The sequence below is a fragment of the Blennius ocellaris genome (assembly GCF_963422515.1).
Source record: "Blennius ocellaris genome assembly, chromosome: 1".
NCBI lineage: Eukaryota > Metazoa > Chordata > Actinopteri > Blenniiformes > Blenniidae > Blennius > Blennius ocellaris.
Window position 1 is genome coordinate 35002611 of NC_137650.1, and position 25386 is coordinate 35027996.

The window sequence follows — 25386 nt, forward strand, 5'->3', positions numbered from 1 at the left end:
TAGACCCTGCTGTTTTTTTAATGTGTTTTTAACAATCATCAGGACCCTCCTAATTAACCTGATTATATTTATGAGAAGAAACCTTTCCACCTTTAGTGACACGCTTCCTATTTATTCCCTACAATTTATGCCTCTGAACAGTTATTGCCAAACAGGAAGCCCAATTAGCAAAAAGGAAGAAGCTGTTAAATCTGCCCGTGTGCAGATCAACAATTAGATTGGATTAGACATCTATTGTTTTAAGACTGTTGAGGGTCATATTTCATGGCTGATGTCCGACTGTGGAAATAACGTGGTTAATTTGGACCGCTGGATGCTTATAAATAACACCATGATTTGTAGTACAGGTGATGTCGGCCTGTTAGGAGAAGGTTTGACCTACCAAGTGGGATCGTTTCATGTTGGCATGAACAAATCTCGAACAAACAGCCTCCTTGACGGGAACATCAACACATTTCTTACTCCAACAGACAGTGTTTGTTTATCCAGCCCACCGTTTTTCCAGGTTTGCAGTTAATTGAAGTGAGAGGAAGCCCGTGCATGCATTGGATTGTATACATTATGTAAATACGTTGCGGAAATGTAGTATTTGCAAAGCCAGCAGAAACACTTGTCGTGGTGTTTGGTCTGAAAGAGGCCGAGGCTGGAGGAGGCGAGGAGACGCTGAGATTCTAATTAGGAGTGAGCATGAGGAGCACACAGAGGCCGACGTGATTTGGACATGTGCTGAGGACGGAGGACGACTATATTGGACCAACGATGAAGCCGTGAGGACGACGTCAGGAGAGACATGGTTTGTGAAACAGTAAACAAAGGAGAAGTTGAAATGGAGTCAGATGATCTGGTGAGAGGAATAATTAAAGAAGCAGTCAAAAGAAAATTAAGCCTATTTTTTTTTTTGGGGCATAACCGAGACGAAGACAAACTCAGATATAAATGCCAATATTCTTATTAGTGTTTTTAAAACTCATCTTAAAACACATTTTTGTTCTTTGGCTTTTACCTCAGCGTGAGACTCTGGTCTGGTTTTAGTGCCTTCGTTTTTTTTTTTTTTTTTTTTATTGTTTTAACCTTTGATGTTTTGTTTGTTGTTTCAACATCTTATTGTTTTTATTGTTTTAACCTTTGATGTTTTGTTTATTGTTTTAACATCTTATTGTTTTTATTGTTTTAATGGTTTTATTTTGCGACTTATATTTTTATTTACAATGTACAGCACTTTGTTAAATAAAGTTGATTGATTGATTAAGTTTTGAATCACACACTTTCCACAACTAATGAGCAGATTCCCGCAGAAACTACAGCTACTACAACGTGACTAGAAGCGCCTGCCCACAGGAAGGCAAAAATTTTTTTTAAATTTTTTGGATTACAAGTCGCCAGGTTGAGCAGGTCGTCACACCTCAGATTCACCCGGCAGGATAATCAGGCTGATTTTGGCCTCGACTCTCCGTCTGACAAATCTTCAGGACGCCCAGATCATCATAAGATAATCTGATCAGATATTCAACATGTTGGATTGTGTTGGAGCCAATCGGAAAGCGAGGTGACGTAGTGGCGAGGAAACGCCGGACCGGAAAGCAGACCTTTAGAATCCCAGAAGAATTCAGCAAATTGTTCGGGCTGATTGATGTGCATTTCAAGAAAATGTCTCGTCTTTCATATGAAAAAAAGAGGCTTTTAAATGTGAAACAGTAATGAGAAATCACCTGCTTTACGCCACGAAATGTCACAGAAACCAGAGCGCTGCCTTCAAGTAATTTAAGCCCTTTAAAATAAACAAACCCATTCAATTCATTGCATTAGAGAAAGTATGAATAACAATGTCAAAGGCAACTTTTCTGCGACGTTCGAGTGAAACTGCTATTAAAATGGAAAATAAATATCACTTCTCGGATTAATTGAATGTTTAGAGAGGAAGAGTTTTCTTTACTGACACAAACAAAGCAGAAAGTACTGATACTTATGAGGGACAAGGTTCGGTGGGAAGTGAGTCGGAGTCCTGTACAATGAGAAGCAGCAATCTGAAACCCATGACTATCGGATTCATGATATCTTAAGATAAAGCTTCCTTTCAAGCGTTTAATCCTTTTAATCTCTCTATAGCTCGGTGTGGGTGAGTGCAGTATCGCAGGACAGTCGGAGAGGAATCTTTCCTTTCACCCGACGTCAAGTGATTTCACAATTATCTGTACGGGACGGAGCTATTTAGAAACTGCCGAGGTGGCACTTTCCACTGTGAGCCGACTGCACACTTCTGACACAACAAAAGAAAGGGAAAAGTCGACACGCGAGTCATCCAGAGGTCGACTCGTCTGTGAGGGAAACGCAAGCATGAGTCAATCTCTTCAGCAGTGAACGTTGTGCGTGTATTTCTAAATAGAATTAATAAAATGCATCTGTGCACTTCAACGAGCAAACGACCAACAATCCAACCAGCACACTATCGCACCCAGTGCTATGAGTTATTAATTAACCTGCCAAACCTCCAAGGAATCAAACCAGATCAGCATTGGAGGCAACCCAACAAGCAACCGACCCAGACCGGCAACCCACTGATAAACAACCCAACCACTGAAGGCAAGCAACACAGCAACGCCGCTATTTAGCAACGAAGCCTTCACTGCCAGCAACAGACGTCTCCAACTCGCCAGTGGCTCAAATCCCCGTTGCTCTCCAGCAACCAATCAGCTCACAGTTGCATCCAATGATTGATCAACTTAGTGAAGCGTGTTGCTGTCGCCACGACAAACCCTCCATTCAGCTGAAGGTTCAAAACAGACAAAAGTCAACTAACAGCCACCATCGGCAACCGCCAACCAGCCAACACACCATCGGAAGCCGCCGACTCATTTCACCCAACTCAGCAATCGTTGCAAGCAACCAACCCACTGCTGCAAATCCAAACCTTGAACAGACTAATAAACAAATAAACAAAAGAATGTCAAATGAAGCACTCGGGTTTACTAAACACTTAAATGCCTTTGCCTGAAGAAAGCTATTAAGTAGTCTGATGAAAGAATTAATGGAATGTATATTATTAGCTTTCATTAAGAGACCAAAGTAGCCGTCTCAAGGACATCCGGCAGAACTGCCGACTCAGAATACAGCCATAATGACTGGTGATTAGCAGAGCTTCCTCCGCTACTTGACTTTTAGGAGGCAACCCCGGCCTAAATAGAAGAGGCAGTAACATATAGATCCTTTCAGTATCCATCAGTGTATTTTATGCACGGCGGGCACAAATGCACAAATCGGCACAGAAGAGGGGAAAAAGATGGCGTCTTGACCACACAGAGAAGAGGGCTATTAAATGTGATGTGTGTGACGGGGAGAAGCAGCGGCGACATGACGAGAGAGCGGACAGGATCCAGGGCGGCGAGACGTTCTCCTTCTTCACGGGCCTTAATTAAGAGAAATGTTTGAAGTCGTCGACTCGGAGATAAATGTGAGCTGCGTTTCACTTTTAGTACATTTCCGAGCCGGTACGTTAAACCTGAGGAAATAGGCTAAATCAGTGCACCTACACTTAGCTGCCAAGCTATTTGTACATCTGCCAGAGTGAAGAACGTGGGCACCCCGCTTATATAATGATGTCACGAGCAACAAACGAGGAGGAGACGGAGGCAGAATGGAGATGTTGACTTGAATCCTTCGACCAGATGCTAAATTGTGATGTTGGGAATAAAAGAAGCGGTGAAGACAGAGGTGCTCTTGGATGAGGCGCTTTCCCCAAGGTCTGACGGTAATTTGACCAACAATCGTCAAGTTTTTAGTTCCCACTTTGGCGCTGAAGAGAATTATCGACAGCGAGTCGTTTTCCTTAAAGCACATCCAATCTGAGATCTGCGTTTCTCACCCGATCGACAAACACGAGGCCGAGGGCTCCGGACGTCGGGGAGAAAACACCAATTGAGGCGTCACTTACTGTGCTGTTTATGCTGGCCAGCAGTTTGCCATTGAACTCCACCATGGAATAGACGGCTCCCTTCACCTCCTTCTCAGCCACGGTTTGCAGTTTACCTGCAAGAGAGAGCGCGACGTGTGTCAGGTGGCGTTCACCTCAAGCTCAGAGTTAAGAGTTAAGCGCCGACAACCTCTCCCAGAGTCGTGCTGTACAACTGTGAACGAGATCTGTCTGTGTGTGTGTGTGTGTGTGTGTGTGAAAAAAAGAGAAATGAGCAACGCATTCAGAATAGGGATGAGGCTAAAATGAAGAGCTGAAGTGTGTGTGTGTGTGTGTGGGGGGGGGGGGGTGAATGAAAGGCGAGCGGTGCACCTTGAGAGGGACGGAGTATGAAAGGAAATGAGCAGAATCAGGAGAGGCGAGAGGAGGAAGGTCTGATAAGACGCGATAAGAAAATGATTAAGTGAGGAGGGGAAACCGGGGCATGGTAGGACAAAGTGTCCCCGCGAGGGGGGGGGGGGGGGGGGGGCTTCAGGAGAGGGGAGGATGAGAGGCGGTGAAGGATAAAGACAAGCGGAGCAGAGAGGAGGCGTGGAGACGAGGCTGCTGACCGTCGGTGTAGTGGAAGACGATGATGCGGCCCTGCTTGGGCTCCGCCTCCTCCGGGTACACCATGGCCGTGCCCACGATGAAGTACACCGACGGGTCTTTCCCCAGGCGACACGACACCATGCTGAGGGCGTACTCGCTGGGGAGGAACTGGTGGGCGTGGAGAACTGACGGACACACAGAAAAACACCGACGCTCACATCTCCAGAGTCTCGCTTTGGTACAACTGCAGTGATTTACTGGAATCGCACTGAACGATACTTTGAGAACAACTGACATGGGAGACATGTGTTGGTGGGGTAGGCATTGGGGGGGGGGGGGGGGTCATGGTTCAGAGCGCAGGGAAAATTACAAGGAAATTTACATCAGAGTGTCAAACTGTCAGTTCTTCACCGACTGAACACGGCAGGTACATTATTCGAGTAAATCCTTTGTTTCCTCATCCGAGGAAGTTTCTACTTTATTTAAAACTTGAAGTCACAGACTGAACGTTTCTCTCTTTTCGTTAACACACCGTCAAACTGTTAAAAATGGAGATTTGTGCAGTTTATTTTCAAAGTTCCTCCTTTGTTCATTTAATATTCTGTATTCTTTGACAACATAAAAAACAATAAGTAGTAGTAGTATTGACAATGCTTTTATTTCTATATTCTAAAGGGGTCATATTGTGCAGAATAGTAATAATCGTCTCTACACCTGGAACGACGCCGCAGAAGTGTAGAAAGTGTGTCCTCTCTCTCCCCGGCTTGTTTCAGGTTTTAAAAAGTGTGTTGCTCCAAGCAGCCAATCAGAAATCAAACCCTATATAGTGTCATCAGGGGTTCAGCCAATCACAATCAAGGTAGGCCCCTCCCCCTTTCGACTCCTCCCACAATCAGTCCCACAATCAAAGTGTGTTGCTCCAAGCAGCCAATCAGAAATCAAAACATATATAATGTTGACTCCTCCCACAATTAGGCAGCTCTGATCTGGCACATGGCACCACGAGAGGAAGTACTTCCTCCTCTTCCCGTAGATGGGCGTGTGTGTGGGCGGAGCCAGTCCAGCTCACACAGACACAGCAGATTGTGAATGCAGCTCCTGTGATCCAATATTCAAATGGAGGGAAAATCAAGGAGGAGCTGGATTTGGGGAAATAAATATTGACTGCAATGTTTTTGGACAAACGAGACTGATGTGAAATTGTTGAAAAGTCACATAATATGACCCCTTTAAATAAATGTAGTAATATAATAAATTGTAATAAATCAATTAATTTGAATTCTGTGTCATAAATAACCACGTTTCTAAAAACAAAAAAACTTAATTTCTATTTAAACTCTATTAACGTTTTCTTCACCACACATAATATACATCAACTTCTCGCAATTTATTGTAAACTATAATGTAATGACGTAATAGTATAGCGTGATAGTAGTAATAGTTGTTAGAATAATAATTTTTTTTTTTTTTAAAGTCACACAATTCTTTATTTTTTTTCCAAAAAACAGAAAAAACCTCTAAGAATGACGATTGAAATGCGATCTCAGTGGACTCCGACAAAGGTGATTGATGACGACTTCATTAATCTCGCACAGCACTCTTAAGCTTTTACTGCACCTGCCCGCGATGGGGATATTTCATTTTTATCGCAGGCTCTGCTCATTAACCTCTGCGGTGAGTGTGAGGAAGTCGCTGATGAAATTAAGAAGAATGAGGAAGCGGCACTCAATGAATCTCAATGTCTCCACGCCCGATGAAAATCTCAACGTCTAAATAAGCGCCGCTTAATCTGATCGCATGTTAATAAGGTAGAGTCAACAGTGGGCGCAGAGTGCTGAAGCAAATCCTTATTTACATATGATTAACATATAACATATCCCTATGTATGCGGTCTGGATGTTTTCATGGTTCTTATTTATTTATTTTTGTAAAGAAAGGCCTGGTGGGGCCAAAATATGAATTGCAAAACAGAATGTAGCAAAAAGCTGCCGCATCCACTGGCTTTTCTCAAAGAGCTGGTCGGTATGACAACTTTAATCATGTTATGAAAGGCTTCCTTTGTGTTTTACAGTGCAAACATTGTTTATTAAGCCCCCTCACTGTCTCTACATGCAAAAAATCTGCCATTCAAACAGTCCATTACATGAAATTAAACATAATAACGGCGGGGGAAAGAAAAGAAAAGCGCGCTCATTTCAATACGAGAGGTTCTTCAATCGCAGCACTTAATTTCACCGTCAGCAGCCCCACATGAAAGCCGCTCTTCTATCCAGCTCGCGCGGGGGGGGGGGGGGGGGTGCGAGCGGCTGCCTCACCTTCAAAGGTGTGCTGATCCACGACGAGCAGGCTGTGAACCTCCACCTCTTCCCCGAAGGAGGTCTCGTGGGGGGACGTGCTGCTGGGGAAGAGCTTGCTGGAGCTCACGCTGCTGGAGAGCGCCTGGGAGGAAGAGAGACGGCGTGAAGACGGAGACGAGGCGCGAACACGGAGCATCAAACGACCCCTTCCAGGATCGGACACCGATTTCACAATATAACCTTCAATCTAGACTGTTTCAATCATTCTCATCAAGAAGGATTTACTTCCTGCATGTGCAGATCATTTTACGAGTTTTAACTAAGTTCCTTCTCAAATCTTATATTTAGATGACCCTTTTTTTTGCAGTGTAAGCATTTATGAGATTTAATAAGTACCGTATTTTCCGCACTATAAGGCGCATCTAAATACCTCAAATTTTCTCAAAAGCTGCCAGTGCGCCTTATAACCCGGTGCGCCTTATATATGGAAGAATTGCTCTACTCCAGACTGCTATTTGACAGCTGAACAACCAGAGGCTTTTATTTTGACAACTCTAACTTCTCAACCGGATCTTCAGAGCGGACGACACTCCACACAACACATTCATCACTCATGGTTGCAAACCAACATTCTAACAAACCAAAATAAACTAGATGAAATAATTACTCCCTAAACTGGGGAACAAAAACACATAAACACAATCAACACAACACCAAGCCCAACAACAACCCACAATAACCTCCAACAACACAAAACATGAATTCCCATCATGCCTTGCAGCGACCACCTCTGGACGGCAAGCTCCTCAGTGCAGCCGATAGAAACTCCCATAATTCATTGCAGCTGTTTGTGGTGTTTTAAGTGCAATTATTGGGGGTTCTATTTGGTTTGTGGTGTCGGTAATAATTGTGTTGTGTTGTGTTTTTGTTGCTTAGTTCATGTAGTTTAGTTTATTACCGGTAGTTGTAAGTTGTCAACCAGCAGTGAAGAAGGTTTCGTGTGTAGTGTCCTCCTGGCACAGGCTGCAGGTAGGACTTTCAAAATAAAGTGCGTGCACCTCTCTGGGTGTTAGAATCAGTGGAAAATGTAACCTAATGGCTTTGAGCTATAAAGGTTGCTGACCACTGGTCTAGTCCATGCGCCTTATAATGTGGAAAATACGGTACTCTGTATCGACAAGCAGCTAAAGGTGAGTATTCGTACTATTAAAAAGTGGCGTCATCGCCTCCCTACAATTCACATTTGGTTATTTTGTATGAGCACAACGAGGCGGGCACCATCTGCAGCGGCAGATGTGCAGCATTTAAAAAACACGTAGGCTTTTTTTTTTCTCTGGTCATCACATGCGAGAGGATGTGCAGCAGTAAATACAAACACCAATAAACACACACACACACACACACACACACACACACACACCTGTCCCCTCAGGGAAGCTGTAGAGCCAAGCTGAGCGGACACAACACACGCTGCCACGTTTTGATTAGCTCTCCAAGTGAGGAACACGTTTAAAAAGCTGCTCCCGCTATGCTTTTGTGGCACGTAAATAAAAAAAATTTAAAAAAGAACTACACTGTTGTATTCCTTGTCATCGGATCAAACAAATGATGGGTGTTTCATGCTGTTTAAATTTGATCCAGTCTCTCCGCGGCTAAAATTAGCTTCGGCGGGAATCCTTAGAGAGGCCGCGAGAACACAGAAATGGCCTTTGGTGTCGTTGTTGGCGTCTCTCTGACAGAGAGCACACGCCTCAAACACGCCACAACAAAACACTCAAGGACTTTATTAATAACTGCATTTAAAAATATGTCCAGGCTGTACTGAGAAACCTGCTATAGAGTCGACCCATTGGAAATCGAGCAAAGAAGAAATGATGTGTTTGCTTTTTTGTTTTTATAACTTAAATGTACAGTACATAATGTTTAAGTAGTTATGTGTACAAGGCGGCAGTAATTAGTCTTTTTCTTGAATTTCAGCTAGTTGGAAATATGTAGAATTTTCCAGAATCTGCTGCTTCTTCAGAACGAAACAGAAAAAGTGTTTAAGTGAGTCGTTGCGCCATCCTGTGGTCCAAAGTGGTATTGAACGACTGATCAGGTCGCTGCGAGCTGGTTGGCTCATTTACCTTACGGAGGTTTCATTATTACTTTTAGGGTGTTTAGACTGAAGATATGATATTGGACCCTTGAAATTTACATCACGTACATTGATGAATGTTGCGTTCATGACCCTCGCTTTCAGAAAGAACAAAAAAACGAAATAGTTTAACCAACTCAAAGAGACACTGTAGTTTGTACTGCACATTACATCTATTTTACAAAACCTTATAGCATTTGTATTCTACGTATGTCTGGAGGCCTCAAATTAGCCTGTGCACTCGAGGTTTGCTCATTATTGTTGAATTGTGCTCTCTGTGTGTTCTTTTCTTTTGCTGTACACAAAAACAATAATTCACTTTTCCCTCTTTTTTTTTAAATGCACTCTGTTTTTCTTGTTTTTTTATAAATGGAATATAAACTGGCACTTCGGTGAAAAGTACATAAAATAATAAGCTGTTTAATGTCTCAAGAGGAATTTCATTTGGTGAAACGCCACTGCACCGGCTTCCTGTGGTTGTGAAGGCTGCAGAGACAAGAGTCAGTGTTCTTTGTCTGTATTTCACCGTATATAAAAGGACTGAGGATGGGAACATGTAATCTTCTGCTCTGTGAGAGGACTAAAAGCATGTGTTGTGTGTTGTGGGGGCGCGGGGTCACGAGGGCCGCCACGAGCATAAACCCACCGCCGGTAATGGAAGCTCGCTCACGTTCCCCGTGAAACAACAAAGACGGCGGCTCCAGATAAAGAACGCAATACGTACAGTAAGAGATAGCCACAACAAATGTGCCAACATGCCAAGAATAACTCCTGCAGACAGTTTTTGCTTTATTTCAACAGTTCGTCACCTTCGGTTTCCCTCGTCCAGGTGTGTCGTGAGCTTTTCTCCGATCCGTCCAACGTGCCCGTTTTATCAGGTTTCATGGTGACGAGGCCACTTTGTTTACGATCCGGGGTCTGGTTGGCTTGTGTTTACTTTTAAAAGAATTTCCCTCTCGGATCAATACAGTATTTCTATTCGATGACCAACCTTGCACGACTAAAAAACTCTCTCCATGTGTCTGCAGACTCTATTGTGGAAAAACCTCCAGTCTTCTCGTGTCTGTTTTGACCACTCGCCAGTTCTCTGCCAAACGGCTTTTCTTTGCCGTTGTTTTAACTCATTTTGAGCTTCTGCTGCCGTCAGCTGCCGACAACCGGCCCCCTGAGTGGCGCCTCACAACACAAAGAGATGTGTGGATGAAATCCACTCATCTCCACAGTCTGAGGCTGAACTCTTATCCTCCTGAACGACACCGCCGGCGCCCACAGAGCCCAGTTCATCAGAAACCACCTCCAGAATTTGGGAGTGGAGAGGATGAATTAACCTGTCAGCAGCCCTGATCTGAACCCTGCTGAGCACTACTCATGATAGAGCGGCCGACACCAACACAATGGCCGACTTTCCACAGCAGGTTGGAGACCAGAGACTCTTCCTCGTGAGGGATTTCTACGCCGATGACACAAAATTCTAATTAAGACAATTCATCCAGCTTAAATAGAGGGAAACTGAAATTCTAGCACAATGAATAGTTACTTGGCGCTTTTAAAATATGCTGTGCGCACTAAAAGCCATTTTTAAACATTTAATCTAAACCTTCAACAGCAATAAGAGACTTTGAATGCTGCTGAGGTATGTGGCTTTTTGCAGTAAGCAGCACTCTGGATGGTCGCGTGAAGCATGGATAGATTGAGCGTGTGAGATCTGCAGCCGTTCAGAGAAAAAGCTGGCGTCGCCGAACCAAAAACCCACAACGTTTAGTTTCGAGTGAAGTCGTGTCAGACACAGGAGATCCAGCCAAACAGGAAGCACCCAAACAAAACATAAATTAAATCCAATCATGTTTGAAATAAAATATCCAAAGACGTCCTGATCTGATTTTTTTTGGGCCTCTGATCAATGTCTTAATGGAGCACTTTGAAAGGCAGCAGTCGCCATTGATGCGTGTGTTTAAATGGGATTATAATGTGGGATTGATGGAAGTGAAACCTATTCAACAAATGTGGCTCCGTTTTAAAAGCGAAATCGCTTTTATTTCTAAATAGCATTGTTGCAACAAATGCTCAATCTACCTAAAACAAGTGCTTTTTGATGATACTCGTGTTCCAGGAGGTCTGCCGGGCGACTAAAAGGACAGAACGTTTGTCCCGATAAGCTCTGTGTGAGATCGTATCATGATAGTGTTCGGTGTGTTTGGGAGTGTGACTCCACAGTACCTGCGTGCTGGCGCTGGGCCGTACGGCCGACGTGGTGCCGCTCACGTCTTGAATCTCCACCCGGCTGGACAGAACTCCGAAACACTGCGAAACCTCCTGGTAGCAGATTCGCCTGATATGTGTGGAGTTAAAAAAGAAAAAAGAAAAAAGGAGGTGAGGGGGATGAGACGAGTGAGGAAGCTGCTGGTAAACACGAAATGAGCAAACAGACGTAAGCTGAATAAAAACAAGGCTCCCCGGTGAGCCTGCTTTTTGTTGTCTGACTGGATAAAACCACCGTTGACCTTTTAATAACTCATTAAACATTTCAGAGTCGTTGCTGCGTTTGGATCTCTTTGCAGGAGGAAGTATAAAGTCGGAGCAAACAACACAAAATTCAGTGCAAACAGCGACGTGCGGCAGTTATTTGCCCGGGTGACGGAGGCTATTATTTGACCGACCTGGGGGATTCGTAGAGGGGAACGGTGCGGATGTGCAGCTTCTGGATCTCGTCGATGGTGCCGATGGTCAGGGTGCTGTTGTTGGCCAGAGCCAGGCTGCGGAGAAGGAAGGGAGTTTGAAAAGCATTTGTTGCAGGTGGAGGAGGAAGAGATACGAACGCACGTCCTCCACAACCAAATCACAGGGATTATATGCAGCTCTGCAATCACAGGAAAAACACCTCTGAGCTGAGCTGCTGCACGGGGATCAAAACATGGGAAGGTGAAGCAGTTCAAAACACTTCAGATCACACAGGGGGAGAACATGCATATTGAAATATTTAGGGTGAGGGTGAGGAGTGATCTTTTTTGTATAGACATGAATTCAAAAGGTGGTTCTAAAAACTAATATAACAACAACATGCCAAGAAAGGTGAAATAATGAAAAAACGGACCAGGTTTTTCCAGCAAAATTGACGCCAGTCCGCAGAGCATGATGTTGACATCAGTCTTACACATATTGTTCCACTCTTCCGTGGTTATTGCACGACACAACTCCCTTTCCCATCTCTCTTTAATGTAGTTGGTGGAGGTTCCCTTGCCCGCTGCAACTCCTTGATACAATTTTGAAATGATGGATTTGGGTGTGTAACTACCAGTATATATTTGTGTGATCAACTGTACTATTTCATTGAGTTCTGTATCTGTATTGTGTCCATCAATTTCTTTAAGGAAGTAGTGGCGTAGTTGTAGGTATCTAAAAAAAATCCCCCTTTTCCAGTTTGTATTTTTCTTTTTGTGTTTGAAAACTTTGTAGTATGTTTTTTTCCATTATTGTACAGCCGGCAGTGACCCCCCCCCCCCCCCCCCCCCCCCACCAACCCACTGTTTAAACCCAAAGTCCATAGTGTTTTTGTCATTACTCCAAAACTGAAATCTTATCAAACAACATCTACCCAACTACCGTATTTTCCCTATAAGGCGCACCGGGTTATAAGGCGCACCTACACTGATTGACATAATTTACAACTTCATTCATATATAAGGCGCACCGCCCTATAAGGCGCATGGAACAGACCAGTGGTCAGCAACATTTATAGCTCAAAGCCATTAAGTTACATTTTCCATTGCTTCTAACACCCACAGAGGTGCACACACTTTATTTTGATAGTCCTACCTGCAGCCTATGCCAGTACCAGACTACACACAAAACCTTCTTCACTACTGGTTGACAACTTACAACTACCGGTAATAATAATAATAATAATAAACTAAACTACATGAACTAAGCAACAAAAACACAACACAACACAATTATTACCGACACCACAAACCAAATATAACCCCCAATAATTGCATTTAAAACACCACAAACAGCTGCAATGAATTATGGGAGTTTCTATCGGCTGCACTGAGGAGCTCAGGTTGAATTTGTCGCTGCAAGGCATGATGTCCCATCATGCCTTGCAGCGACAAATTCATGTTTTGTGTTGTTGGAGGTTATTGTGGCTCGTTGTTGGGCTTGGTGTTGATTGTGTTTATGCTGTGTTTTTGTTCCCCAGTTTAGGGAGTAATTATTTCATCTAGTTTATTTTGGTTTGTTAGAACGTTGGTGTGCAACCATGAGTGATGAAGGTGTTGTGTGGAGTGTCGTCCGCACTGAAGATCCGGTTGCAAAGTTAGAGTTGTCAAAATAAAAGCTTCTAGTTGTTCAGCTGTCAAATAGCAGACTGGAGTAGAACAATCGTCCATATATAAGGCGCACCGGGCTATAAGGCGCACTGGCAGCTTTTAAGAAAATTTGAGGTATTTAGGTGCCTTATAGGGCGGAAAATACGGTATGTCGGAGGTCCTGTGGTGGTTCCGAGGCACACCACTATCATATTTTTTGGAACTCCCCTAAAATTAAAACATATTGGGGAAAATATTTGGAAAATCATACAAGAAATTCTCAGTCTACAGATCTCATTCACTTGTATGACACTCTATTTAGGTGATATACCAGAAACAATTACGGGAACTGAGAGATATCTGTTGAATATTTTTGCTGCAGCAGCGAAAAAAGCCATCACTCGCATTAATTGGCTTGAAATCATGAAGGACATACACGAGATGGAAAGATTGACTTTTGTTTTAAGATTGCAGACGGATATTTACTCTTCAAAATAGACAAAATGGACAGTGTATCCCAACAAATAATCGCTATCATGTATAGATAACTGATGTACGCCGGCACCTCATTACCCATTTACTTTCCATAGTAGTTCATTACAACAGATACAAGATTGTTGTTACATGAATGGTGCTTAATGTTGATCAATGTTTATATGCTTGACAACTTTGCCTTATGTGGAAAACTGTTCAATAAAAATTTAGTATAAAAAAAGAAAAAAAAAGAAAGGTGAAATAAAAGCTGTGCCGTCAAGGTGGGTTTGTAAAAAAACAAGCTTGACGCGACAGCTCGCGGAGCCGCTGACCTGTCGGGGTATCCCTCGGAGTTGAGGGGGCACATGTAGTTGACCTCCTTGAGGTTGACGTTGGAGAACACCAGCTTGTGGTTGGAGGAGTAGATGACGGTGGGCCGGTCGGAGCAGGCGAAGACGTTGGACGTGGACAGGGACCTGAAGGTGCGCAGCACGGTGGGCTGCGTGCCGAGCGTCACCTTCTTCCGCTCGCTCAGCGCGCCTGGGAGGGAGGGAGGGAGGGAGGGAGGGAAACCACACACAGACATATGTTGGGAGTTCGGCTGCGACGCGTCGTCACGGCGAGGCGGGTCAACAGGAGCGAGTGGCAAAGCTAAAAAGCGCCTCGTCCTCGTGTGCTTTTCAAAAGAAACATTCAGCGGAGCCCTTGAGGAGCAGCTGCCTTCATTATGTTTCCTCTCTGCGCTCCGTGCTTCAACCACTGGTTTAATATGTGCGCCTGGATTAAGAGTTCAATGTCCTTGTTTTGTGTTCTCTGTGACCGCGGCAAAACAAAAAGAACCTGCTCATTCATATGCAGACTAATATCACAGTCTTCCCTTTTTTTTTTTCTTCTTCTCGAAAATTAAAATGAGCAGAAGCAGCTTGCACATCACAGCGTCCTGATTATACTCAGACTCACGAACACAGAATTATTCCACTTTCTGGCGAGTGTCTGGGACAAAAGAGCCGAGACCATTCAGTGGATTAACTTCCTAAATTAAAGACTTTACCTTTGGGATTAATAAAGTATTTCCCTAGCCTATTAGAACGTGCACTTGACCAAAACAAATCATTTGAAACAATTTGGACACGCAGGGGAAGTGATGACAACAAAACGCTGATTGAACGCCGAGTTTCAGTTTGTCGAAAATTTGAACTGTTTTTAGAGGCAAAGAGAAATGAGGTAGAAGGAAAAGAAGAAAAAAGAAGTAGTAGAAGTGGATGAAAAAGAAATCGAGGACAGTAGGAGTAGAAGGAAGAAGAAGGAAGTAGTAAAAGGAAGGAAGTAGAAGTATAAGATGAACAAACATGAGACTTCAGCAGTATTAGAAGGCGAAGTAGATGAAGAAGTGGAAACAGGAGAAGTAAAAGAAGACAATGCTTTTTCAAGTGCTGCAGGAAGAAGCAAAAATATCTGAAAACATGATCGCATGTGAGGAAAAGAACAATAATCCACAATAAAAAAAAAACATCAATGATGTTTTGATTTTCTTTGTTGAATATTGAAAAGCTGCTTCCACATGTTTCATCATCAGAAACATTCAATATCGTCTGAATTACAATTAAACAACGTTTTAAATCAACTCAAAGTAAAAGTGAACCTGAGGACTTCAAAGCGGATGTTGGATGTTCTCGTGGCGACCGCTGGTAGAATCACACTGATGTGCTCTGATTGGTGGAGACGTCTTACTTCTATTAAAACTTTCTACCCTGACAAACGTCTTCCGTTTCCCGTGAAGTGGAAACCTTCAGCAGGTCGACGCCAGGCCCTCGATCAAACATCGGTTCCTTCCGGCAGAAGTTTCTGTTTTGAGGGTTATGCAATAAACTCTGATATTCTAAGCGTTTCCAGGCAGCTGCCCGTGGCTCTGCCCGAAGGCCCCCCGGCCAGAGCGCCTCACCGGTCTGCAGGTCCAGGCCGAAGTAGAAGAGGGCGCCGTCTCCCAGCGCGCACAGAAGGTAGTAGCTGCCTTCGAAGGTGGTCATTAGGATGGAGCGAGGGATGATCTCTGAGGACGAACACACACACACACACACACACACACAATGATTTATTTCCTCTCAACTGCAGCCGCAGCTTCGACCATGTGATGAATGTTCGGAAAAATGTTTGTCAGAAAAATCTATCGGGCTATTGTCCAAACTGACTGGTAAGTTAAAAAAAAAAAAAAAAAAAAAAAAAAAAGCGTGTGGGGGGTGCAGATTTGAAGGCTTGAGGATAAATATAAAATCTCCTGTCTTTTTCTGTTTCCAAAAATTTTTTCCTCCTCTGACTGCAGGCCAGTTGGATCAAAACAACTTTGGCTCTGACGGAGTGTTTGCCGGCTGACGGGGAGCGGGGTGAGATGAAGGGGAGCGTCCTGCCACGCAAATATACATCAGATATTATCGGCAGAGTGTGGAAAAAAACAAAAAAAACAAAGTTCAATCACAAAGTCATGGTATACAGCACCGCTGGGTTTTTTTTTCATGAAGGTGTGGGAGGAAAGGTATAGCAGCTGCTTTTCTCCCAGTGGTTTACAAGGCAACCACACGTAAGGCAGGTCACAACGCTTTACAGAGAAATCCGTAAAGAATCTTAACCGATTAAGAGGATGACGTACTTTGAAACCTCTGTCAAATACAGTCGTGACAGAGGTTTTCCTGCATTGCAGTGAAATGTCGTGGTCACAGAATGTATATTGGACACATTAAAAAAAAAAGCCTGCCAACAAACTCGAGGGTGATCGGGTAAAAACATGAAAGAAGGCTGCAGAAATCATGTGGCTCAAGAGAATTTCAGGTTTTTAATACCGTAATAGGTTCTGTAAAATAAAAAAAATAAATATATATATATTTTGGATATTGACAAAATGTACCATAAGGAATATCTCTGCACTTGTCCACATTTATAGGCGACGGTGTTACAGTTTAACTGGAATAACCTAATTAAAATCCTGTCGATCTGTTTGTGTCTCCTGAAGTCAAATATCAGTCCTGGTTGAAACGACTTCCACTTTAAATTCCACCGTCGGACTTATTGTTGTGGAGGAATTGGAGAGTTGAAGCGTCTAGCAACTGTCCAAGTGCAGATTAAAATTTGACACTGTGGAAAAGAGTGAACACATTATTCACAGTCTAATTAGAATTACTGCTCGCCATGTTATGAAACTGTTTCTCCAGTGACTGATAACTTTTTCATAAGTTTAACCCCGCCCACCCCCCAAAAAAACCCCCAAGTCTTCAAGTCCTCTCTTGCATACTTTAATGCTCGGAGATTAAATACTTTCCAAGCGTTGCAATGGTTCAGTGAAAGCAGCGGAGCAGCACCGCTAATGTTCAAGCCCAGACTGAAACAAATGAATTCTGAAACGTCCGTCTTGAAAGAAGCAGGAGCTCCGACACGTTTCCCTCCAGCGAAATCTCATTTATTGGGTGGAAACTCCAGTCCGCAGCGCCGTACGTTTGGGAGCTTTTCTTGATCCAGAGCAGCTCTGGATCATTAACGTGTTCATTAACAGTCCTGCTGGGTTCATTTTTCACCTTCTGATTGAGCCGGGACATCTGCGCTCTTTATGCTAAGCTGTTTGTTGGCTTTGAGCCTGAGGGACAAAAAAAAAAACCCAACTAAAAGTTGAATATTATATATCCACGACGTACGAGTTGCTACGCGTGCTTCGTATTCACCCACGAGAGTAACCGACTCCTGGCCAGCACAAGAGAGCAGAAATAACCTCCGTCAACATTTTGTACTGTTTAATATTTCACGGCGAGTGGAACTGAGGTGATGTGACTGAAGTTTTTTTGGTATTTCCTTCACCTTTCACACAGTCATCACCGAGCGCAGACGTCACGTGATGAAAATTTGCAAATTGATTATTTCATTTTCCAAATGGTGGCTTTCCCAGACCCTGTTTACACAACAAAATTTAGGTGAAAATGCAAAACGTTTGTTGTGTGTTCGTTTAGACGACAGCAGTTCTGAATCGCTGAAAATGAAGGTTTTTGTAAATGTATGTGTGCAAAGAGTCTCATGTCTCAACACAATAATACACAAGTTCCTTTCATGGATACTTACAATGAGATATAAGTGCAAATGATGCTGCATGACCTAAAGTGAGTTGTGTGGAAGCATTTGGAATTAACAAGTAGGAATATTTTGTTAAATCTGAAATAACTGCAGAAAATGTTGACTTTTTGATATTTAAAAAAATATTTGGGGGGTTTTAGGAGAAATAAAAAGGATGTGTTGATGTTCAGCATCATCTAGAACTAGCTTGGGCCGAAAAAAAAAGAAAAGAAAAATCTTTCATATCAACTGAATATTTATTTATAACTGGAATTGTAGGCTTGAGTTTTTCCAGAAGGATTGATGACTGGTGGCTATTTGAAGCAACGCAGTGACGATCTCAATCTGCTGCACACACACACGGCTTTTAGATATTTTAAGAGCGTTTTCTGAAAGAGCCTCGGCGAGGAATATTTCTCTTTGTGGGTCTGCGGAGAAGCTGAATGCACTGGCGGGTTACAGAAACATGCTTCTCTCTCCCTCTCTCTCTCTCTCTCTCTCTCTCTCCTCCATCTCTCACCTCCGCCCAGCATCTCCTTGTGCAGGGCTGTGAAGCAGGGCAGTTTGAGCACGCGGGCTGAGATGTCGGTCCAGAGGCCCACGGCGCAGAGCGGTGACTCGGCGCCGCCCTCGCCCAGAGGTGTGATGTCCAGGCAGGCCACTTCATGCTCCATCTCTGTGGTGCTGAGGAGAGGAGCAGAGGGCATGAGAAACACGGTGGCCAGCCGCCTTCACACATCCTGCGAGTGGGGGATTGAGGGGAAATGACGTCGGCTAAAATAGCAAATAGGATAATTGTGTTTTGGGGGGAGGGGGGGGGGGGGGGGGTCTCAGGCCAGAGGGTCTAATTGATTTTTCCTTCTCACGCCATATGTGAATTATGAAATGTTACAGCTTTGAGTTCACACCAACTGAAGCTGCCAGATGGTGAAATTCAATTTTCTCAGGAAACCGTGGAGGAATCTCATCCACCAAAGTTCATTCATTCCCCATGAGAGACTCCATGAGATGAGACGCAGTGTGTATGACTGTTTGTTTAGTTCCTAAATCCGTTCCCTTTACAAAAAGCTTCCCGTTCACACAAAACCTGCCAACGTAAAACTACTGCAGTGTTTACATCAGGCCTGTGGGGGCGCTGTAACGCCTAATACAGTCACACACACAAACAAGACGACGACGTTGCTGATGAGGAACCCTGAATACAATCAAATCTGATCAGAGATAAATAGATTCTGATTGAATAAGTCATTATGCTCATTTACTTAAAAAAAAAAAAAGTTAATTAGCAGTTTTAAAATTCTAAAACTGACATCGGAGCCCGCCTCCTCTGAGAAAAATGCATAATTCATAAGTATAAAAAGAGTTGATTATAAGGCTTTTTCTGAGTGTGTGAGCTAAGTTGTCTTGGACTTCCTTCATCCTTACATAAGCTTCTTACTGGACCTGGATTGCTTCCAAACTAATAGTGGAGTAAAAAACAAAAAAAAAAGTATAAATCCAGCTCACGGCTCCATCGCCACTGAAAAGTGGGATTTCAGAGCAAACCTCCACCTTCCGGCATTCGAAATGAAGCGCAGGTCTTTAATGTCACACACCGCTCGGTGCGATGAAGGTTAAACATGAAAGTTTGATCGGGGGACATTGGAGTAGAAGACTTTCACTGGAACCGACCACAGACTTTACAACACAAACAATGGAAAGAATCAGTCTGCTGTGAGAAGTTCAGCTTTCCTCACAATCCAACCCGGCGTTTTCTGACGGAAAACCAGCTGCTTTGTGGCGCCGACTGAATATTATTTCACAGCCCTGTTGAGACGCTGCACTCCCGTCTGCTTTGTTTCATCATTTCTGAACGCTGTAAACAAATAACGCGCGCTTCCAGCGGACCCGGTGGCCATTTTTTTTTACGAGCGGCGCATTGTTTGCACAGAGAAGAGAAAACCCAACATGTTTTGTGTGTCTGTGGTTATTGTGTTAAAAAAAAAAAAAAAAAAAAAAACACCTGTACAAACAACGCCTCAAAGCAGTTTTACTGCAGCGCGGATTGCCGTGAGGATACACCGGAGTGGCGCCGAGACCCAACAGCAATACAGAGGAAAACTCTGCACCTTTCTCCCAAAGTTTGGTGCAATGCACAAACAAAATGAAGACAGGTGGAATAATGCCACTTTGTGAAAACATTCATCACTATAATTCACTACAGGGCAACTGCGGGGCAACGTACTAAATCAATGCCTGATTAATTAAACTCTGCATGCAGGAATATAGAGGTTCTCTCTGCTATTGGATCTTATTACCAAGTCAATTAGCCGGGGAAGAAAAGTGTAAAAACATGTTATAAAAGGTGCAACATGTTCAGTGCAGGAGGGCCGGGCGAGGACGTGACGGCCACTGGTTGGCGCTACAGAGCCGCTGGACGTCCACCAGCCCAGCGCTGCAGAAATCGCAGTAAATGCTGTTTGATGCATTCGAGAATTTGTGTGATTTTACTGTAGATTTTCAAGTGAAAACGCGTCGTTTTTGTGTTTTCGTTTCATCGTTTTCAAAATGTTGCCCGTTCACAAGGAAACGGCAGAAACGCTGAAGATTACGTGGTTGGAACGCCACGCCGTGATTTGGAACCACTCGTTGACTGAAACCACACAAAACGTCCACTACCGACGTCAACAGCGGCGAGGACACGGACATCAGGACGGACAAATGACAAAGTTCGATTGTTAATTCATGTGACTCAACTATAAACCAAAAAAACCTGCAAAACACAAGAATATCTTTCCGTTTCCAGTTGAAAATACACAAACGGGTTATATGACCAGATGAACTGGTGTAGAGCAGTACTGATCAGTAAAGTCAAAGTTAGGAGTGACGGATGATGGGGGGGGGGGGGGGGGGGGGGTCGTCGTCGTCCTACCTGATCTGCTTGAGCTCCCCGGCCAGGATCTGCAGGTAGTAGAGGGCCCGCCCCACCGCCAGCACCACCTGGGTGTGGTTACAGGCGGCCACGCTGATGTTCCTCCCCTGCGGCTCCTTCCACTCGCTCGCCAAGGCTTTGCTGTCCTGGAGGACGAGGCGCACGGAGCCCGACGTGATCTGCACACACACACACACACACATTGTTTTTTGTTCTTCAGGAAAAACAACAACAGCTCCAAGAAGCGACAGAAACTGATGAGGAGGCTCGGATCCGGGAAATATTTCAAAGCAAATCCCATTGTTTAGATGTGCTTCGGTGCCAGGATTGTACCGGAGCCTTTTACCGACTAAAAAACACTTTTCATTACTTTTCTCTGGAAACAAGAGGGCGGCTCACCGGAACAAATACATCCCTTTCTGTACAATAAATTGCAGCAAATGAACAAGTGATGGCGAGATAATGTTTAAACAGTGTCTTTTAAACAAGAAAAAAAAAAAGAAAAGAGGGAAAGAACGTATTCCTGTAGGACTGATTGAGCCGATAGAACTTGAAAAGAGGATCAGTGGGAAATTAGAGCGGAAGACAACACAAGAGGCTACACTGATATTTTACTCAGTAGAAACGACAGCAGGAATAATATGAGCTCACGGGAGATTTAACATTTGAATCAGAACATAAATGTCAAGATGAATTGAGGATAATGGCTTCAATAAAAGAAGGATTAAAGACGTTTCCACTTCCTTCCGTGAGTTGGCTCATAATGCCAGACGTCACCATACGTTTTAGGAAAATACTGAAAAATCTGATTCGTGCGGTCTTGATTTGCTCCAGCGATTGTTTCCATGTGCAAAATACAGTGACCGGTCAGGATCACACCGTTCATGTGTTTCCACCTGGGTCAACACCTCTGGATGAAAACCAAGCTGTGGAAGTGGGAAGACTCCCGGGACACACCGGTCGTCACTCTGGTCGTCGCTGGAACCCAAACTGGAAAACTAAAACTGAAGCGTGCTCTCAGACATGAAGGGGAATCGGCGGCACGAAACACAAAGCCGTTTCACTGAATGGCCACCGTCTTCATGAGCCACCGACATTTTTTACAAACTTCACACTGAACGTTTCCCTGAAGTCACAAAACACGTTTCCATTTCCACGATAAACATGAAACGGTTTGCTGAAACTTACAGTTTTGCATTATTAGTCACCATCAATGCAGTCTGCATGTGTAATTAAAAAAAAATCCAATTTCATTTTTTTCCTTTTTCTTATTCTGCCGGGCTTTTTCTTTCTCTTTTCACCATTTAAGCATTTTTATTTTGAGTCATTTTTTCTTTTTCTTTTTAAAGCTCTTTCAGTAGTTTGGGCCGTCACTAACATCTTATTTGTTTGGGCCAACCCACATGGAAAGATATGAGGATATATGCACATATATGAAACCTATATGCAGCATATATACACATATATGACAATATATATGCAGCATATATGCACATATATGACAATATATATGCAGCGTATATGCACATATGTGCATATATGTACATACGCATACATATATGTGCGTATATGTGCATATATGTACATAAAATATAGGAAAACGGCCAATTTTATATGTCACATATATTCCAAACCTATATCAAAACCTATATTAAAACATATATGTTTATATAGGTTCCTTCCATGTGGGAATTTCTCTTTTTTTGGGGGTCTTTTTTCCCCATGTACTTTTAGCTATTGGGCTTCATCGCCAAATTCGTTTTTTTTTTTTAACCATTTATCAATTTCAACATGACCTATTGTTGTTTGTTCCACCATGAATACTTTGCCATGTAAACAATGGACAGTTTAGCACTGCAGACTCCTCCTCCACGGCGACACAACTTACCACCAGATACACTCAGAACATAAAAAAAAAAACAAGTTCCCTTAAATCATTTTTAGTCTCTGGATCCAGCAGTCGAAATGTTGGGACTTCTTTTTTTTTTTACGCACCAAATGACCCAATTCTTTGTCTCCGAGTGTCTGACCTCCTGAATCCTCTTGTCATTTCCATCCCGCCTCTCCTCCTCTGACAAAGACTGAACTGCCCGTGATCATTACCGTCGATTCAAACTGAGCATTCAGCTCAGAGACACCGAGAGATTTATCTGCATTTCCCTTTGCCGTCTTCCGTCGCCGCTGAAACACTATTTAGTGAAACATAAAGACGGTCGTTTGAGTGTTTCTGATTACTGCCACAAAAAAAGTATATTCGGCTGCATTCGTCTTATACGTTCCATAAAAGGTTCGTAAAAAAACCTGTTGATGCTCTCATTTTGCAGCCGTAACGTCGTCGTGTGAGAGCCGGAGAGCGAGACAGAGGGAAGAATAGGAGCTGAAGAAGTCTCATTAACAAACTCCAGCAAGTACAAAAAAAAAAAAACACAGAAAAGCCATAAATGGAGGTGTTGCACAGTGAGGAGGCAGACATAATTTGGAGGGGTAATGAGATGTGAAAGCAGCACATATTCAATATATGGTCCCTAATAGGGTCCTTGAAAGGAGTCGTGGAGACCACATTGTCCACTCTCCACCGGTTATTGCTGAGTTTTAATGTATCTGGAGAAACACAGTTTGGACTCTTTATGTATGGAATTACAAATATTTGAGGCTACATACTTGTTTGCAAGTGCTGGGATTTATGTGTGTACCGTATTTTCCGCGCTATAAGGCACCTAAATACCTCAAATTTTCTAAAAAGCTGCCAGTGCGCCTTATAACCCGGTGCGCCTTATATATGGAAGAATTGCTCTACTCAAGACTGCTATTTGACAGCTGAACAACCAGAAGCTTTTATTTTGACAACTCTAACTTCGCAACCGGATCTTCAGAGCGGACGACACTCCACACAACACCTTCATCACTCATGGTTGCACACCAACATTCTAACAAACCAAAATAAACTAGATGAAATAATGACTCCCTAAACTGGGGAACAAAAACACATAAACACAATCAACACAACACCAAGCCCAACAACAACCCACAATAACCTCCAACAACACAAAACATGAATTCCCATCATGCCTTGCAGCGACCACCTCTGGACGGCAAGCTCCTCAGTGCAGCCGATAGAAACTCCCATAATTCATTGCAGCTGTTTGTGGTGTTTTAAATGCAATTATTGGGGGTTATATTTGGTTTGTGGTGTCGGTAATCATTGTGTTGTGTTGTGTTTTTGTTGCTTAGTTCATGTAGTTTAGTTTATTACTGGTAGTTGTAAGTTGTCAACCAGCAGTGAAGAAGGTTTTGTGTGTAGTGTCCTCCTGGCATAGGCTGCAGGTAGGACTATCAAAATAAAGTGCGTGCACCTCTCTGGGTGTTAGAATCAGTGGAAAATGTAACCTAATGGCTTTGAGCTATAAAGGTTGTTGACCACTGGTCTATTCCATGCTCCTTATAATGCGGTGCGCCTTATATATGAGCAAAGTTGTAAATTATGTCAATCAATGTAGGTGCGCCTTATAACCCGGTGCGCCTTAGTGTGGAAAATACGGTACATATACTCAACTTGTATTTATCCATATTATTATAAATAGTACCAAAAAGATGCTCAATGTACGACTCGCTTCTAATTTCCTATATTCTAAATGAGGGGAATTAAGAATATCAAACACAGTTTAGTTCGCCCTGTTTCCTCTCCAGTGGGCCGGACTGGTTAAATAGTACCATGATAACCTTTAAATTTTAACTTTAACGTTTCTGCTTTCTTGTGGCGCAGAGGAGACGTGACGGAAATGTCTATATTTTCACAAAACCAAACAATGACCACCCTGCTCGAGGGTGAAATAGAAATACTTTCTTAATTGCAGGCAGAAATTCTTTAAAGCGTTGTGCCACACAGGATAAATACAGGTTACATGTCTATACGACATAATGGAAATTAAATAAGTAATATTACATTTGAATATATACAGGAAGCGGTGTGAGCTCAGGAAGGATAAAACTGGCAGAAAAACACCACAAAACACTATTTGCAGTTTTATGGCCAGAGGAAGGAAGGAAGGATCTCCTGCGACTCAGAATAAATAGAAAAGACCCATAAATGAATAAAATGGGAGGTTATGAATACGGCGTTACAAAAAGTGGAGGCCATCCAGCCTTATTGGTGGCTGAGTGAGATTGTATCAGAACAACAACAAATTTGAGGGTAATCAGATTACTTAGTTCACCTGACGTTTTTTGCCACGACTATTTAATTCGCTGAAACATAAGATTTGACTTTACATTCGAAAGTGCAGCTACTAGATAATAAACGCTACGTGGCACTTTTTATCGTATTAGCATGATTACGAAGAATCACTGGGGATTTCTGAACTGGGACAGAGAAAGAGGGCGAAGAAAAGACGTGTGGATGCAACAAATTAAGTCATTAATTCATCCACAAAAGCATTAATACATAAAACACCATTTTTGTTTGAACTGTGGTGTGAAGCTGCAGGGCGCTCTTCCCTCACGGCGACGACATTCCCAGTTGGTGTGTTTGTGTGTAGAGTTTGCATGTTTCCCCCCCGCCTGGGTCGTTTCTGGTTTCCTTCCAGAGTAAGATGTTAATGTGTATTCCAGGTCCTCTCCACGACATGCGGTAAGACACTGACCCCCCCCCCCCCCCCCCCCCCCTTGCCCATTTA

At 43.2% G+C, this 25386-nt stretch overlaps 1 protein-coding gene across 1 annotated transcript in view; it reads right to left on the reverse strand.

Moving 5' to 3' along the window:
* The window catches only part of ddb1 (damage-specific DNA binding protein 1), a 66438-nt gene that overhangs the window by 18962 nt on the left and 22090 nt on the right, over positions 1-25386 (reverse strand). The window contains exons 13-21 of the mRNA XM_080496025.1: positions 20714-20892; positions 18323-18486; positions 15656-15763; positions 14046-14253; positions 11590-11685; positions 11150-11261; positions 6814-6937; positions 4519-4683; positions 3929-4023 (exon numbers count right to left, since the gene is read on the reverse strand). Coding sequence (XP_080352151.1) covers positions 3929-4023; positions 4519-4683; positions 6814-6937; positions 11150-11261; positions 11590-11685; positions 14046-14253; positions 15656-15763; positions 18323-18486; positions 20714-20892 — 1251 coding nt within the window. The remainder of the gene's footprint in view (positions 1-3928; positions 4024-4518; positions 4684-6813; positions 6938-11149; positions 11262-11589; positions 11686-14045; positions 14254-15655; positions 15764-18322; positions 18487-20713; positions 20893-25386) is intronic.